This window comes from Eleutherodactylus coqui, chromosome 5, assembly GCF_035609145.1.
Source record: "Eleutherodactylus coqui strain aEleCoq1 chromosome 5, aEleCoq1.hap1, whole genome shotgun sequence".
Lineage (NCBI taxonomy): Eukaryota > Metazoa > Chordata > Amphibia > Anura > Eleutherodactylidae > Eleutherodactylus > Eleutherodactylus coqui.
Window position 1 is genome coordinate 45,983,785 of NC_089841.1, and position 12,602 is coordinate 45,996,386.

A 12,602-nucleotide genomic window follows, 5' to 3' on the forward strand; every position below is an offset into this window, starting at 1 on the left:
ATCACACCAATCACATACAATGTGTCATTAAACAGTTAAAATAGATCATCAACTGTTTAATGACACATTGTATGTGATTGGTGAGGGTGGAGCTATGGGTGCTTTAAATGTTGGGAGTCTGTATATGGTATGTAGGACTTGACAAAGACCCGTGTAACTAGGGTTGAAACGTTGTCTGTGGGCACAATAAAGATATCTCTTTGATATAATTCCCTGGAGTGCTGTTCTTCTCCTTCTTGTTTGGCTCTGTTGTACATCTGATCCAGGATCGTGTTGGGCATGCACCGTATACTCAGGATTATCATTCCTTTCAATACAAGGTGGTGTGTGTGCTGTGACAAATTGGCTATTATTCATATTTTGCTATGCATGTGCACTGAAAACTGCGGTAAACATCTTGCTACATTTGTTGCAGTGTCTCATTCCTGACGTACGGTGGCTCATCCAGTGTGGGAAGGTCAGTGATCACTACCTGTCCTGTGATGTCACCTGGCCTGACTGCCGCTACAAATATAGATTTTGTAGATTAGACTCTTCACATCAAACTAGAGTTATATGTTGTGAGTATTCCCTGATGGCGTATTGTAATAGGGGCATTTAGTGTGACCTCCTGACCCCATGGCCACCCAAAATGCCCTTCTTGATAATCCGCTATTGCATGGCCCCCCATCTATCACCAATCCTCTCTCAGAAGCTGCACACAGGGTGAACTATGTGATGTCGGGGGTCACAGCAGTGGATCCAGTCAGAAAAGGAAAGACTAGAAGCAATGGGATGAAACTGAAAGGGAGGAGACACAAATTAGATATTAAAAGACATTTTCTGACAGTGAGGGTGATCAATGAGTGGAACAGGTTACCACGGGAGGTGGTGAGATCTCCTTCAATGGAAGTTTTCAAACAAAGGCTGGACAAATATCTGTCTGGGATGGTTTAGTGGATTCTGCATTGATCAGGGAGTTGGACCCAATGACCCTGGAAGTCCCTTCCAACTCTAGGATTCTATGAAAGCAGTGCATAGTGACTTACAACCAGACACCAATTATGATGAAGTTTGATAGCATGAAGCATGATAAATAAGCCCGCTAGCAGCCCATCCAAAATTCCAGTCTTAACCAAGAGCCAACCATTGCCTTTCTTCCACACTGCTGAGTAACACATCACTGCTGTCTCCTGCAACACAGTCAGGAGTATCAACATGGTAAGTTTGATTGTGGACCTAGCACTTTATGTAATATGCTCAATTCAGGTACCGTATCTATTCAGTAAGCTTCATTCTGGTGCCATGTCTATGGAGCAAGCTCCGTTTTTGTACTGTATTGATGTAGCAAGCTTGATTCAGGTACCATATCCATGCAATAAGCTTCATTCCGGAACCGTATCTATGCAGTAAGCTTGCCTCTTGTACTGTATTTGTACAGTAAGCATTGTTCTGTTATGTATCTATGGATCTATTATTGTAGCTATGTAGCAAGCATCAGATCATTTTAAACCTTCAGACTAGTGGGTACCCACAATCTTCATACAGCCCAAGGCCCATGGTAGACTTAATCTGCCCCTATATGCCACTATGTAGCTATACAATGTAGTTTATCTTCCTTATACAAGTTTTGGTAGCATCCAAAGTGTCAGACATTTAGAAGTTTTGGAAGAGATCCAAACCTCTTCCTTATCTCCTTCCAAGTCCAATAACGTTGATTAAACATAGTAACATAGTTCGTTAGGCCGAATGAAGACAATGTCCATCTAGTCCAGCCTGTCTATTCTTCTGTGTTGATCCAGAGGAAGGCAAAAAACCCCAAGAGCAGAAGCCAATTAGCCCTTTTGGGGAAAAAATTCCTTCCCGAATCCCTAATGGCAGTCAGACTAATCCCTGGATCAACCCCTAATAGTTCCTACCTGCCTGTAAACCAGGATTAACAATTAACCTAAGATTTATATCCTGTAATATCCTTCCTCTCCAGAAAGACATCAAGTCCCTTTTTAAACTCCTCTATGGATTTTGCCATCACTACGTCCTCAGGCAGAGAGTTCCACAGTCTAACTGCTCTTACAGTAAAGAATCCCTTTCTGTGTTGGTGATGAAACCTGCTTTCCTCTAAACGTAGCGGATGCCCTCTTGTTACCGTCGTAGTCCTGGGTGTAAACAGATTAAGGGAGAGATCCTTGTATTGTCCCCTCATGTACTTATACATAGTTATTTGATCACCCCTTAACCATCTTTTTTCTAGAGTAAATACCCCCTCTCTGGGTATTCCAGTCCCGTCATTCCATGTATTAGTTTAGTTGCCCTTCTTTGAACCCCCTCCAGTACTGTAACATCTTTCCTGAGCACCGGTGACCAGAACTGTACACAGTATTCCATGTGAGGCCTGACAAGTGCCTTATATAGTGGGAGGATAATGTTCTCATCCTTCGCCCCTATACCTCTTTTGATACACCCCAAGACTTTATTAGCTTTTGCAGCAGCTGACTGGCATTGGTTTCTCCAGTTTAGTCTACTATCCACTAGTTCCCCCAGATCCTTTTCCATATCACTTTTCCCTAGCAGTACCCCATTAAGTGAATATTGGTGACATCAGTTTCTCCTGCCCATGTGCATAATCTTACATTTTTCAACATTGAACTTCATTTGCCATTTTTCTGCCCAAGCCCCCAGCTTATCTAGGTCCGTTTGTAGCCGTACATTGTCCTCCGTTGCATTAATTATATTGTATAATTTTGTGTCATCTGCAAATATTGATATTTTGCTGTGCAGCCCCTCTATCAGGTCGTTGATAAATATATTGAACAGAATGGGGCCTAGTACTGAACCCTGTGGCACCCCGCTAGCAACGGTCGCCCAATCAGAGTATGAACCATTTATTACCCCCTCTGCTTTCTATCATTGAGCCAATTTTTTACCCAATTACACACGTTTTCACCCAATCCGAGCCGTCTCATTTTGTATATTAGCCTATTATGCGGCACGGTGTCAAATGCTTTAGAGAAGTCCAGATATACGAGATCAATAGACTCTCCCAGGTCCAGCCCAGAGCTTACTTCATCGTAGAAACTGATCAGATTTGTCTGAGATGAGCGACCCTTCATGAATCCATGCTGGTGTGGAGTTATTCCCTTGGTCTCCTTGAGGTACTCATCGATGGCGTCTCTCAGAGTCCCCTTGAAAATTTTTCCCGTTACTGAAGTGAGACTTACCGACCTGTAGTTACCAAGCTCACTTTTGGTCCCCTTTTTGTAAATTTGAACCACGTTGGCAATGTGCCAATCCAATGGTACAACACCGGTCTTGATACTGTCTAGAAATATTAAATATAGCGGCCTAGCTATCTCGTCACTTAGTTCCCTTAGTATCCTTGGGTGTATTCCATCTGGGCCTGGTGATTTATCGATTTTAGTCTTCTTTAATCGCTTCTGTACTTCCTCTTGTGTTAGGTATGACATATTTTGTGAGGGGTTCATTTTATTCCCCGGCATCTCGTGTGGCATTTCCTTTTCGTTTGTGAATACGCTTGAAAAGAAACTGTTGAATAGATTTGCCTTCCCTCCATCATCTTCAGTGATTTCTCCTGCATTATTTGTTAAAGGGCCAGTGCTCTCCCTGCAAATCCTTTTGCTGTTAATATAGTTGAAAAATAGTTTCGGGTTGTTTTTGCTCTCTTTGGCAATCAGTCTTTCTGCCTCCTCCTTGGCAATTTTGATCCTATCTTTGCATATTTTGTTTTTTTCCCCTGTACGATTTTAGCGCTTCTTCGCTGCCTTTCTGCTTTAGTAGTTTGAACGCTTTCCTTTTTTCGTTTATTGCCCCTCTTACCGTCTTGTCGAGCCACATAGGTTTCCTTTTAGTTGAGATTCTTTTATTTTTAAAGGGAATGAACTGCTCACATGAGGTGATTAGGATCCTTTTAAACTTTTCCCATTTGTCCTCCGTACTGCCATTTTTGAGGATGTTGTCCCATTTAATGTTACCGATAGTAGTTGTGAGCTGATCAAATTTTGCTTTACTAAAGTTTGGTTTATTTGTCGCTCCCTGATAAGGCTTCCTATTGAATGACAGCTGGAAGTTGATTATATTGTGGTCGCTGTTCCCCAAGTGCCCCTCAACCTGTACCCCCTTTATCCGTTTCGGTTTGTTAGTTAGTTCTAGGTCCAGAATAGCACTTCTTCTTGTTGGTTCCTGCACTAGTTGGTTCAGGTAATTATCTTTAATTACTCTCAAGAACTTATCACCCCTATGAGATTTGCAGGTTTCGTTCTCCCATGTTATATCCGGATAATTAAAGTGTCCCATGATAATTACTTCGTTGCGGTTTGACACCTCTTCTATCTGCCTTAATAGTATGTTTTCAGCTTCTTCTGTTGCTTTTGGTGATCTATAGAAAACCCCTATCAGGATTTTTTTTTTCTCCCTGTATTTCTACCCACAAAGATTCCACCTGTTTATCTCCTGCCCCTATAACCTCCCGTAGCCTTGGCTTTAAGTACGATTTAACGTACAGACATACCCCTCCCCCTTTCTGGTTCCTTCGGTCTCTTCTGAAGAGATTGTACCTCTGCAAATTCGCCGCCCAATCGCACTTATCATCAAGCCATGTTTCCGTTATTCCGACTATATCATAGTTTTCATCAGTCATTCTCGCTTCAAGCTCACCCACTTTACCGATCAGACTTCTTGCATTCGTGGTCATACAATATATATCCTTTTTTTTTGTTTTTTAAATTCGTTTTGTTGATATTCGTACTAATGGCTGATCTAACAGTTCTAACTGACCTCTGTGAAGTAAGCACCCCATCTTTCAAAAAAGTTAATTTTTTCATAAGTTTTGGATGCACCCCAAAGAGTTCTAGAGTTCCCAATTAATTTTAAAAATGGTTCTAGCGAATTAAGCAAAAAAATCAACAAATGTATCTCTGGGGTGCTAACTTCCAAAAATGTTATTACTAAATCAGCGAGAACTTTGTAAATATGGGTTCTAGAGCTTCGAGCATTAGGAGTTTTCTTCAGAACTCTTATAAAATCGCGGGATTTCCCCCAAAAATTTACACATAATAACTGAAATTTTTTGATCCGGCATCTAAAAATCAGCGAGAACATTGTAAATATTGGTTCTAGAGCTTCGAGCATTAAGAGTTTTCTTCAGAACTCTTGAGGTGCTACCCAGAACTCTTATAAAATCTCGGGATTTCCCCCCAAATTTTTTACACATAACTGCAATTTTTTGATCCGGCATCTAAAAATCAGCAGGAACGTTGTAAATATGGGTTCTAGAGCTTCAAGCATTAAGAGTTTTCTTCAGAACTCTTGAGGTGCTACCCAGAACTTTTATAAAATCTCGGGATTTCCCAAAAATTTTTTTACACATAATAACTGAAATTTTTTGATCCGGCATCTAAAAATCAGCAGGAACGTTGTAAATATGGGTTCAAGAGCTTCGAGAATTAAGAGTTTTCTTCAGAACTCTTAAGGTGCTACCCAGAACTCTTATAAAATCGTTGAATTTCCCAAAAATTTATTTACACATAACTGAAATTTTTCGATCCGGCATCTGAAAATCAGCTGATTTTTAGATGCCGGATCAAAAAGTTTCAGTTATGTCCGACATTGAGAAACTCACTCCTCCTGTCCTCCACATGTACAATGCAAAAAGACAAGTCTAGACTACCCAAAGATCCTAAATCCACTGCAACGCTCCCGAATTTTGGTAACTATGACAGCAGTATTGAGCACCCAGCTATAGCAGGGGTTCCACTAGTTGTAGCAAACAATGCTTACCTGGGCATGTGTTCAGGTTGAATGTTCACTCAGACGTCGGACCCAAAATTAATTCTGACCCCAGATCAGACCCCTAAATTCATTTAAACCCCACGCCAGATCCTAAAATTATTTTGATTACAGCCAAACCCCTAAAATCAATCAGCCCCAGAGTGGCTCCTACAATTAATCAGAACCCTCCTACTGAAAAAATAAATAATAATTTAGACCCTAGACCAGATGCCAAAAACAAAAATATGTACTTTATAAATCGGGAGGCGGGTTAACTCATGATTTACGTGAAGAATAAGCATAGCGGTCCAATATTGAAGGATGAAGTTGCAGTTCTTTTAACATGAGATAAAACATGCTTGATGCTAGTGGTGGATGTATGTCCTCTTTTAGCTGTCCTACCCGCTGTATTGCGGTATTTAGGTATATGTCCTCACTGCCCAGGAGTCATCAGCTTCATAGGGCCCTCACACCAAAGGCATTACTCTCCTGGGGACATCTGTGTGGTCCTGATTTCCTACAAGTCCTGATATCTGGATTCAGTGTAGCCTGGGTCTTGTTTCCTCTACTCATAAGTGGGCCTCACATCTCTTAAGGCCTTGGAGAACATCAGGGTACATGTGGCTCAGTAAGCTTACGCTGACCTAATCCACTTAAACTGTGTGCCTTACTTTATATAACTTTAGCGCCTTCGGCTTAGTTTCGCTCTAGCTGGGGTCTGTGTGTTTGTGTATTACTACTGATTCATGGTATTTCAGCTAAATATTGATGGGTTCTGATCTAATACCATTGAGCCGTCATATACCACAACTGACAGGTTTCCACCCTTTGACATCTTGGAGAAAGTTCATGCTTAGCTCCTGGCATTTCTTTGGAGGTTTCCGACATCCAGATTATGATAAGACGAACAGCTTCCAGAAATCTCTTGCATATTTTTGTATATTCATGGTAGATAAATTATATATCTCGCTGTCAGGTCGTTAAATGTCCGACGTTGCAGCTCTTCATCAGAACAGGGGAGCTCAGTGTATATGAATGTATGCAGCTACTAATGAACTCTCTGCAGTGAACTCCCCCTAGAGGTGGTGGCCGGAAAATGCTATGACTGTTGGAAAGCTTGAGGAGTTTAGCACTGGGTTCCCCTCTCGCCATAGCCCATGGAGGTGTTTTGGTTTGCCTCTACGGTAGTGCATTGAACTGAGTGATAAGCCTGTATGCAGTTAAGCTGCTCTTCATGACAGCATTTTTTTATGGGTCCAATTATATATTCTGTGTCTTTACAGGTGGAAGCCATTACTTACTGATGGATGAGGTCGCTCGCATTCTTCAGAACAGCGGACATGATGTAGGAATGTTCTACCAGATCAGGGAGGACACACTTCCAGGTTAGCTTGTAGAACTTTTCTGTTCAGTGGTGAGTTCCGTATTTGCATGTTTGACCGGAGACCTGGACCTTCACAACCTGTCCTACCTAGAATGCGGGACTACCGCCTTACTTGAGTATAGTAAGATATTGGTCCAATGCATTAATGTACTTACATCAAAAATGATTGACATTTGGCATGGATCCCCCACAATGGACCAATGGTAGTAGATACTAGGTGCCCTACAAGCCTCTTAGTTTCCCAGACCCTTGCAGAGGGAAAACCAAAACTGAAAATTAGGGGCGGACCTTAAGGCGTTGTTAACCTCATTGCTAGCATGCACAGGTGTATAAGTGCGTGTATTTCTGCATGTGGCGCTCATAGTCAATACTGAATAAATTGAGATGTTCTGGATATTTTGTTTCAATTTTTTCATCATTTTCATCGATCATGCGATTTCCACAATTCCATAATTTTTCCTTCTTGGGGTTGAAAATTTAATGCTAATGAGTGTGTATAGTAATATGAGAGCAGAGGGTGGTATATCGTTGTACATTTATGCAAGTAGGAGATGGTACAATACCTCTGCAGGGCCACCTACTGGAAAGTAGTTTCCCTTATAGGTCAGTGTCTGACCTAACAAGCCTTGTAACATGGACTGGGAATATAAACCAAGCCAGAGACGTCTCTGTAAAGTTTTGCTTATATCCTTAATGTTACAAGATCTCTTTGAAGGTCATTGACCTTTAGGGAAGCTACTTTCTAATAGGTGGCGCTGCAGAGGCATTATACCAGATCTCATTTGCATACTAAATTTCCCAGAGGAGCATTGCATGGTCTGTAGGTCTCCTTATGCCTGCTTGGTGCCCTCTACAAGGAGAGACAGTACCCCTCCTGACTGTGCACTTTTAACACCCTATAAAAGTTAATAGAAGTTGGAAAAATGGTTGAAAGGTTGCAGATTATTTGTTGTGTCTTTCTTTAGGTTATAAGCAGCAGCCGAGTCCTTATCCTGTCATCGCATATTCTCTTAAACAACAGTATATTAGGAACTTGAAGGAAGGTTCTGTAAAGTATCAGAAAAAAATTCTAGTCAACAGGTATGGACAATGTAGTAGAAAACTGTTAACCTACAGTACTGAGCAAAAGTTTTAGGCAGATGCGGGGAAAAAAATGCTACAAAGTTAGAATAAAGTGTTAATAGTTTATTTTTATCAATTACCAAAATGCAAAGTGACAGAATGAAAGAGAAATATAAATCCCATCAGTATTTGGCGTGACCACCCTTTGCCTTCAAAACAGCAGCAGTTCTTATAGATATATTTGCACACAGTTTTTGAAGGCAGAGAGATTGTCCCAAACATCTTGGAGAACTAAGCACAGATCTTTTGTGGAAGTAGTCTGCTCAGATCCTTCTCCCGCTTCATGTAATCCCAGGCAGACTGGATGATGTTAAGATCAGGTCTCTATGGGGCCAAATCATCACTTCCAGGACTCCTTGTTCTTCTTTACATTGAGGATAGTTTTTAATGACATTGGCTGGATGCTTAGGGGTTGTTGTCCTGCTGAAGAATACATTTGGAGTCAATCACACACCCATTGAAAAAAATACTTCAAAGTAAGATTTTTTTTTCACACCTGCCTAAAAGTTTTGTAAAGTATTTCTAAGCACTCATCACATGCCGCGAGTAGCCTGGATGTTATGTCATTACCGTATGTTTTGGATTATAAGATACAACTGCAACATTGGTCTCCTTTTTCCAATTGGCAGTCTTTGGATCTGTCCCAGCTTCTGTCTGGCAGCCACTTTTGGCCATCTAGATGGAGTCCTGGGATGGGACCCCCCCCCAACAGTGGTGAAGGCGGCATGTGAATGTAGCCTATTGCTATTAGTGGATGGTGCGTGCTGTCAGTGTTTTATAAACATTGAAGCATGAATAGACTATGTAGAATACATACTGAGTTGCAGGAGATATTCTCACTGCATGGATCCAGGGACAGCAGATATTCTACTGCCCAGATTGTGCTATTAGGGTAAAATGCAAATAGTAGATAGTACAATGTCGCTGCAGCCACAACTGGATTCTCTGGATGTTGGTGAGCCAGTGAAAGCATTGGCAGAGGGGGGAAGCAGAGGAATAACGGAAGGAGAAGTGAAGAAGTCGGGCAGCAGAGTTGAGGATAGATTGAAGGGGTGCAAGAGCGTTGGATGGGAAGCTGCAGAGAAGGATGTTGCAGTAGTCCAGGTGGTAGACGGTGAGGGCATCTGCTAGCATTTATGTTGACTCGGGATTGAGGAAAGAGTTGGAGGTGGTGAAGGCTTGTGTGTACTATTTGAAGGGCAGGTCGAATGTTACAGAGATACAGTAGACTTTTGATACCAGTAAGTTTATGGAGCCATTCCTTTATGAACAGAAGCCATGGCGAGCCTGGCCATTATATCTACCGCACCTACTGTATGTCTTGGGGGATGAGACTGACTATAACCTGAATATTTAATCTTTTTCCTACAGAAATGACCCTATTTACTTCTCCTCGTATTATGACCACCTTTCATACCTGTGCAGTATCACATTACAGCAGTCCAATATCTTCCACATCCTGAAGGCTGAACACTATGACATCGCAGTGGTGGAGGCATTTAACCCTTGCTCCTTCCTGGTGGCTGACAAGCTTGGACTTCCCTACATTGCCTTCTACCCTGAGATCTTCAGCAACGCTGCCCATCTGGGGCTTCCCAGTCCCGTATCATATGTACCCGCCTCTGGCTCTCACCTCAGTGACCGCATGGATTTTTTTGAACGTGTGAAAAATACTTTTATGAGTTTTTTTGCTCCTTTCGCGGACCCAATCATAGATTCCTCATTCAGTGAAGTCATTGAAAAAAATTTTCCCCTGGACTACAGACCCTCCTTGTATGACCTCTATAAGAAAGCCGAGCTTTGGATATACAATGTAGATTTTACCATTGAGTTTGCGCGCCCTCTGCTGCCTAATGTTCAATGTATCGGGGGGCTGCTGGCAAAACCTGCAAAGCCATTATCACAGGTGAGTATTGCATAGTCAAGCTGGTCCCATTTATGCATTCATAATACAGATGAGTGTCTCGGCCAGACTGAGGGTCTATTGACCTGAAATCAGAGCAGCATAGGGATTTACAAGAGGATGCTGATAGATTCTTGGCTTCACATTCTTCCTTTGTTTTCATGTCAATGAAAGTTACGTAATTTGAAAGCTCAATCTTTACAATACTTTGTGATCCAATTTTGGCCTGATCTCATGACATTTTTATGTTATTCAGCTTTGAAGACAACATAGTGAAGAGTTGGCCAAAGACATTCACAGTAACTCCGGTGACCTAGTGCAAACATTAGGTAATAAGTGTCCTTTGTACTCCACAGTGAAAAATTGGGTTGCCAAATTTAAACCAGCCATTTTAACACCGTCCACGAAGACCATTACGGAGACTTATAGTGGGGACCATTCTAGAAACTGTAGACGCCATCCATGACATGGTTCTGGAAGACTGGAGAATTTCTGCTATGACGATAGCCGAGGCTGTAGACATTTCCAGAGAGAGAGCTGGGTCCATAATTCACAATCATCTAGACATGAGGAAGGTGTTTGCCAAGGGGGTCCTGAAATGTTTGTCTGTAGATCAAAAGCGTGCCCAAGTGCAAGCCTTCCAGGGTGACGATGCTTTCCTGTCTCAACTGATGACGATGGATGAGATGTGGATTTTATGTGTGATCCTCAGTCAAAAGAATGGAGTCCAAAGAAGTTCAGAGTGCCAAAGTCATCATCTGAGATGATGACGTCTGTCTTCCTGGATAAAGATAGGATACTGCTTGTAAACTAACCCAGAAAGAACTGCGGAGCTGCTTTAAAAAGTTTAAAATAGACAAATCTCCGGGTTCCAATGGCATATACCCCTGGGTTTAAGAGAATTAAGTAATGTGATAGACAGACCTTAAGTTTCTTAAGGACTCTATAGTTCCACTGGATTGGCATATAGCCAATGTGGTGCTGATATTCAAAAATGGGTCAAAAAGTGAGCCTAGAGACTACAAGTTGGTAAATCTTCTATTACAGGTAAAATGTTTGGAGGGTTTCTAAGAGAAGCTATCCTGGAGTACCTCAAGTATTATAGCTGTATAACTTCATATCAGCATGGGTTTGTGAGAGATCGCTCCTGTCAAACCAACCTGATCAGCTTTAGTGGGCAATTAACTGGCTCAGTGATAGAAAGCAGAGAGTGGTTATTAATGGTACACACTCTGATTGGGTCACCATTACTAGTGGGGTACCACAGGGTGCATTTTAGTTAACTGTAAGCTTAAGTGGAGCAACCAGTGTCAGGCAGCTGCTACCAAGGCAAATAGGAGGTCTAGGAGCACATGACAAGTCACTGGTCTGACCAGACATGGAATATTGTGGACATTCTACAGCATTTCCGCTATGTGTAAGCATACCCCAGCGGTAGTAGTGACATCCCACAGAGCGGCCCCCAGTAGTAATAGTAACATCACACAGAGCTTCCCCAGAGGTAAAGGTGAGATCCCACAGAGCGGCCCCTGTGGTAATGCTGACATCCCACAGAGTGGCTCCAGTGGTGATGGTGATATCCCACAGAGCGGCCCCAGCGGTAATGGTGACATCCCACAGAGTGGCCCCAGCGGTAATGGTAACATCACAGAGAGCGGCCCCAGCGGTAGTAGTGACATCCCACAGAGCGGCCCCCAGTAGTAATAGCAACATCCCACAGAGCTGCCCCAGCGGTAATGGTGACATCCCACAGAGCGGCCCCAGCGGTAATGGGGACATCCCACAGAGCGGCCTCAGCAGAAATGATGACATCCCATAGAGCAGCCCGAGCGATAATGGTGACATCCCACAGAGCAGTCCCAGTGATAATGGTGAAAACCCACAGAGTGGCCCCAACGGTAATGGTGACATCCCACAGAGCGGCCCCAGCGGTAATGGTGACTCCTCACAGCAGCTCCAGCGGTAATGGTGACCTCCCCACAGCGGCGCCCTGTAGCAATGGTGACCCCCCTCAGCGGTCCCCTGTAGAAATGGAGACCTCCCACAGCAGCCCCCTGCAGCAATGGAGACCCCTCTCAATGGCCCCTTGAAGCAATGGAGACCACCCTCAGTGGCCCCATGTAACAATGGAGACCCCCCACAGCTGCCCCCTGTAGCAATTGAGACACTCCACAGTGGTGTCCAGCAGTAATAGTGCCCCCCTCAGACCAATATACTTACGTCCTCCTCCTCATGGAAGCACTGCTGCTCCTCTTCCCAGTGTGCCGCTAGCAGCGCTGATCCCGATGCACACTGTGATGTCAGTGTGCTGCTGGATGCCTCCTCCCCTTTCTAAGAGGAGCCATCAGGGAAGGGGGAGGAGGATCCCAGCTGCACACTGACATCACAGTGTGCGGCGGCATCAGCTAAGTAAGTGAATACCGGTAGGGA

General features: G+C 43.1%; 1 protein-coding gene across 2 annotated transcripts in view; it reads left to right on the forward strand.

Annotated features, from left to right (window-relative positions):
* The window catches only part of LOC136627388 (UDP-glucuronosyltransferase 3A1-like), a 32,099-nt gene that overhangs the window by 363 nt on the left and 19,134 nt on the right, over window positions 1–12,602 (forward strand). For both annotated transcript variants that reach the window (XM_066602435.1, XM_066602434.1), the window contains exons 2-4: window positions 7,047–7,148; window positions 8,113–8,227; window positions 9,641–10,175. In XM_066602435.1, coding sequence (XP_066458532.1) covers window positions 7,047–7,148; window positions 8,113–8,227; window positions 9,641–10,175 — 752 coding nt within the window. The remainder of the gene's footprint in view (window positions 1–7,046; window positions 7,149–8,112; window positions 8,228–9,640; window positions 10,176–12,602) is intronic.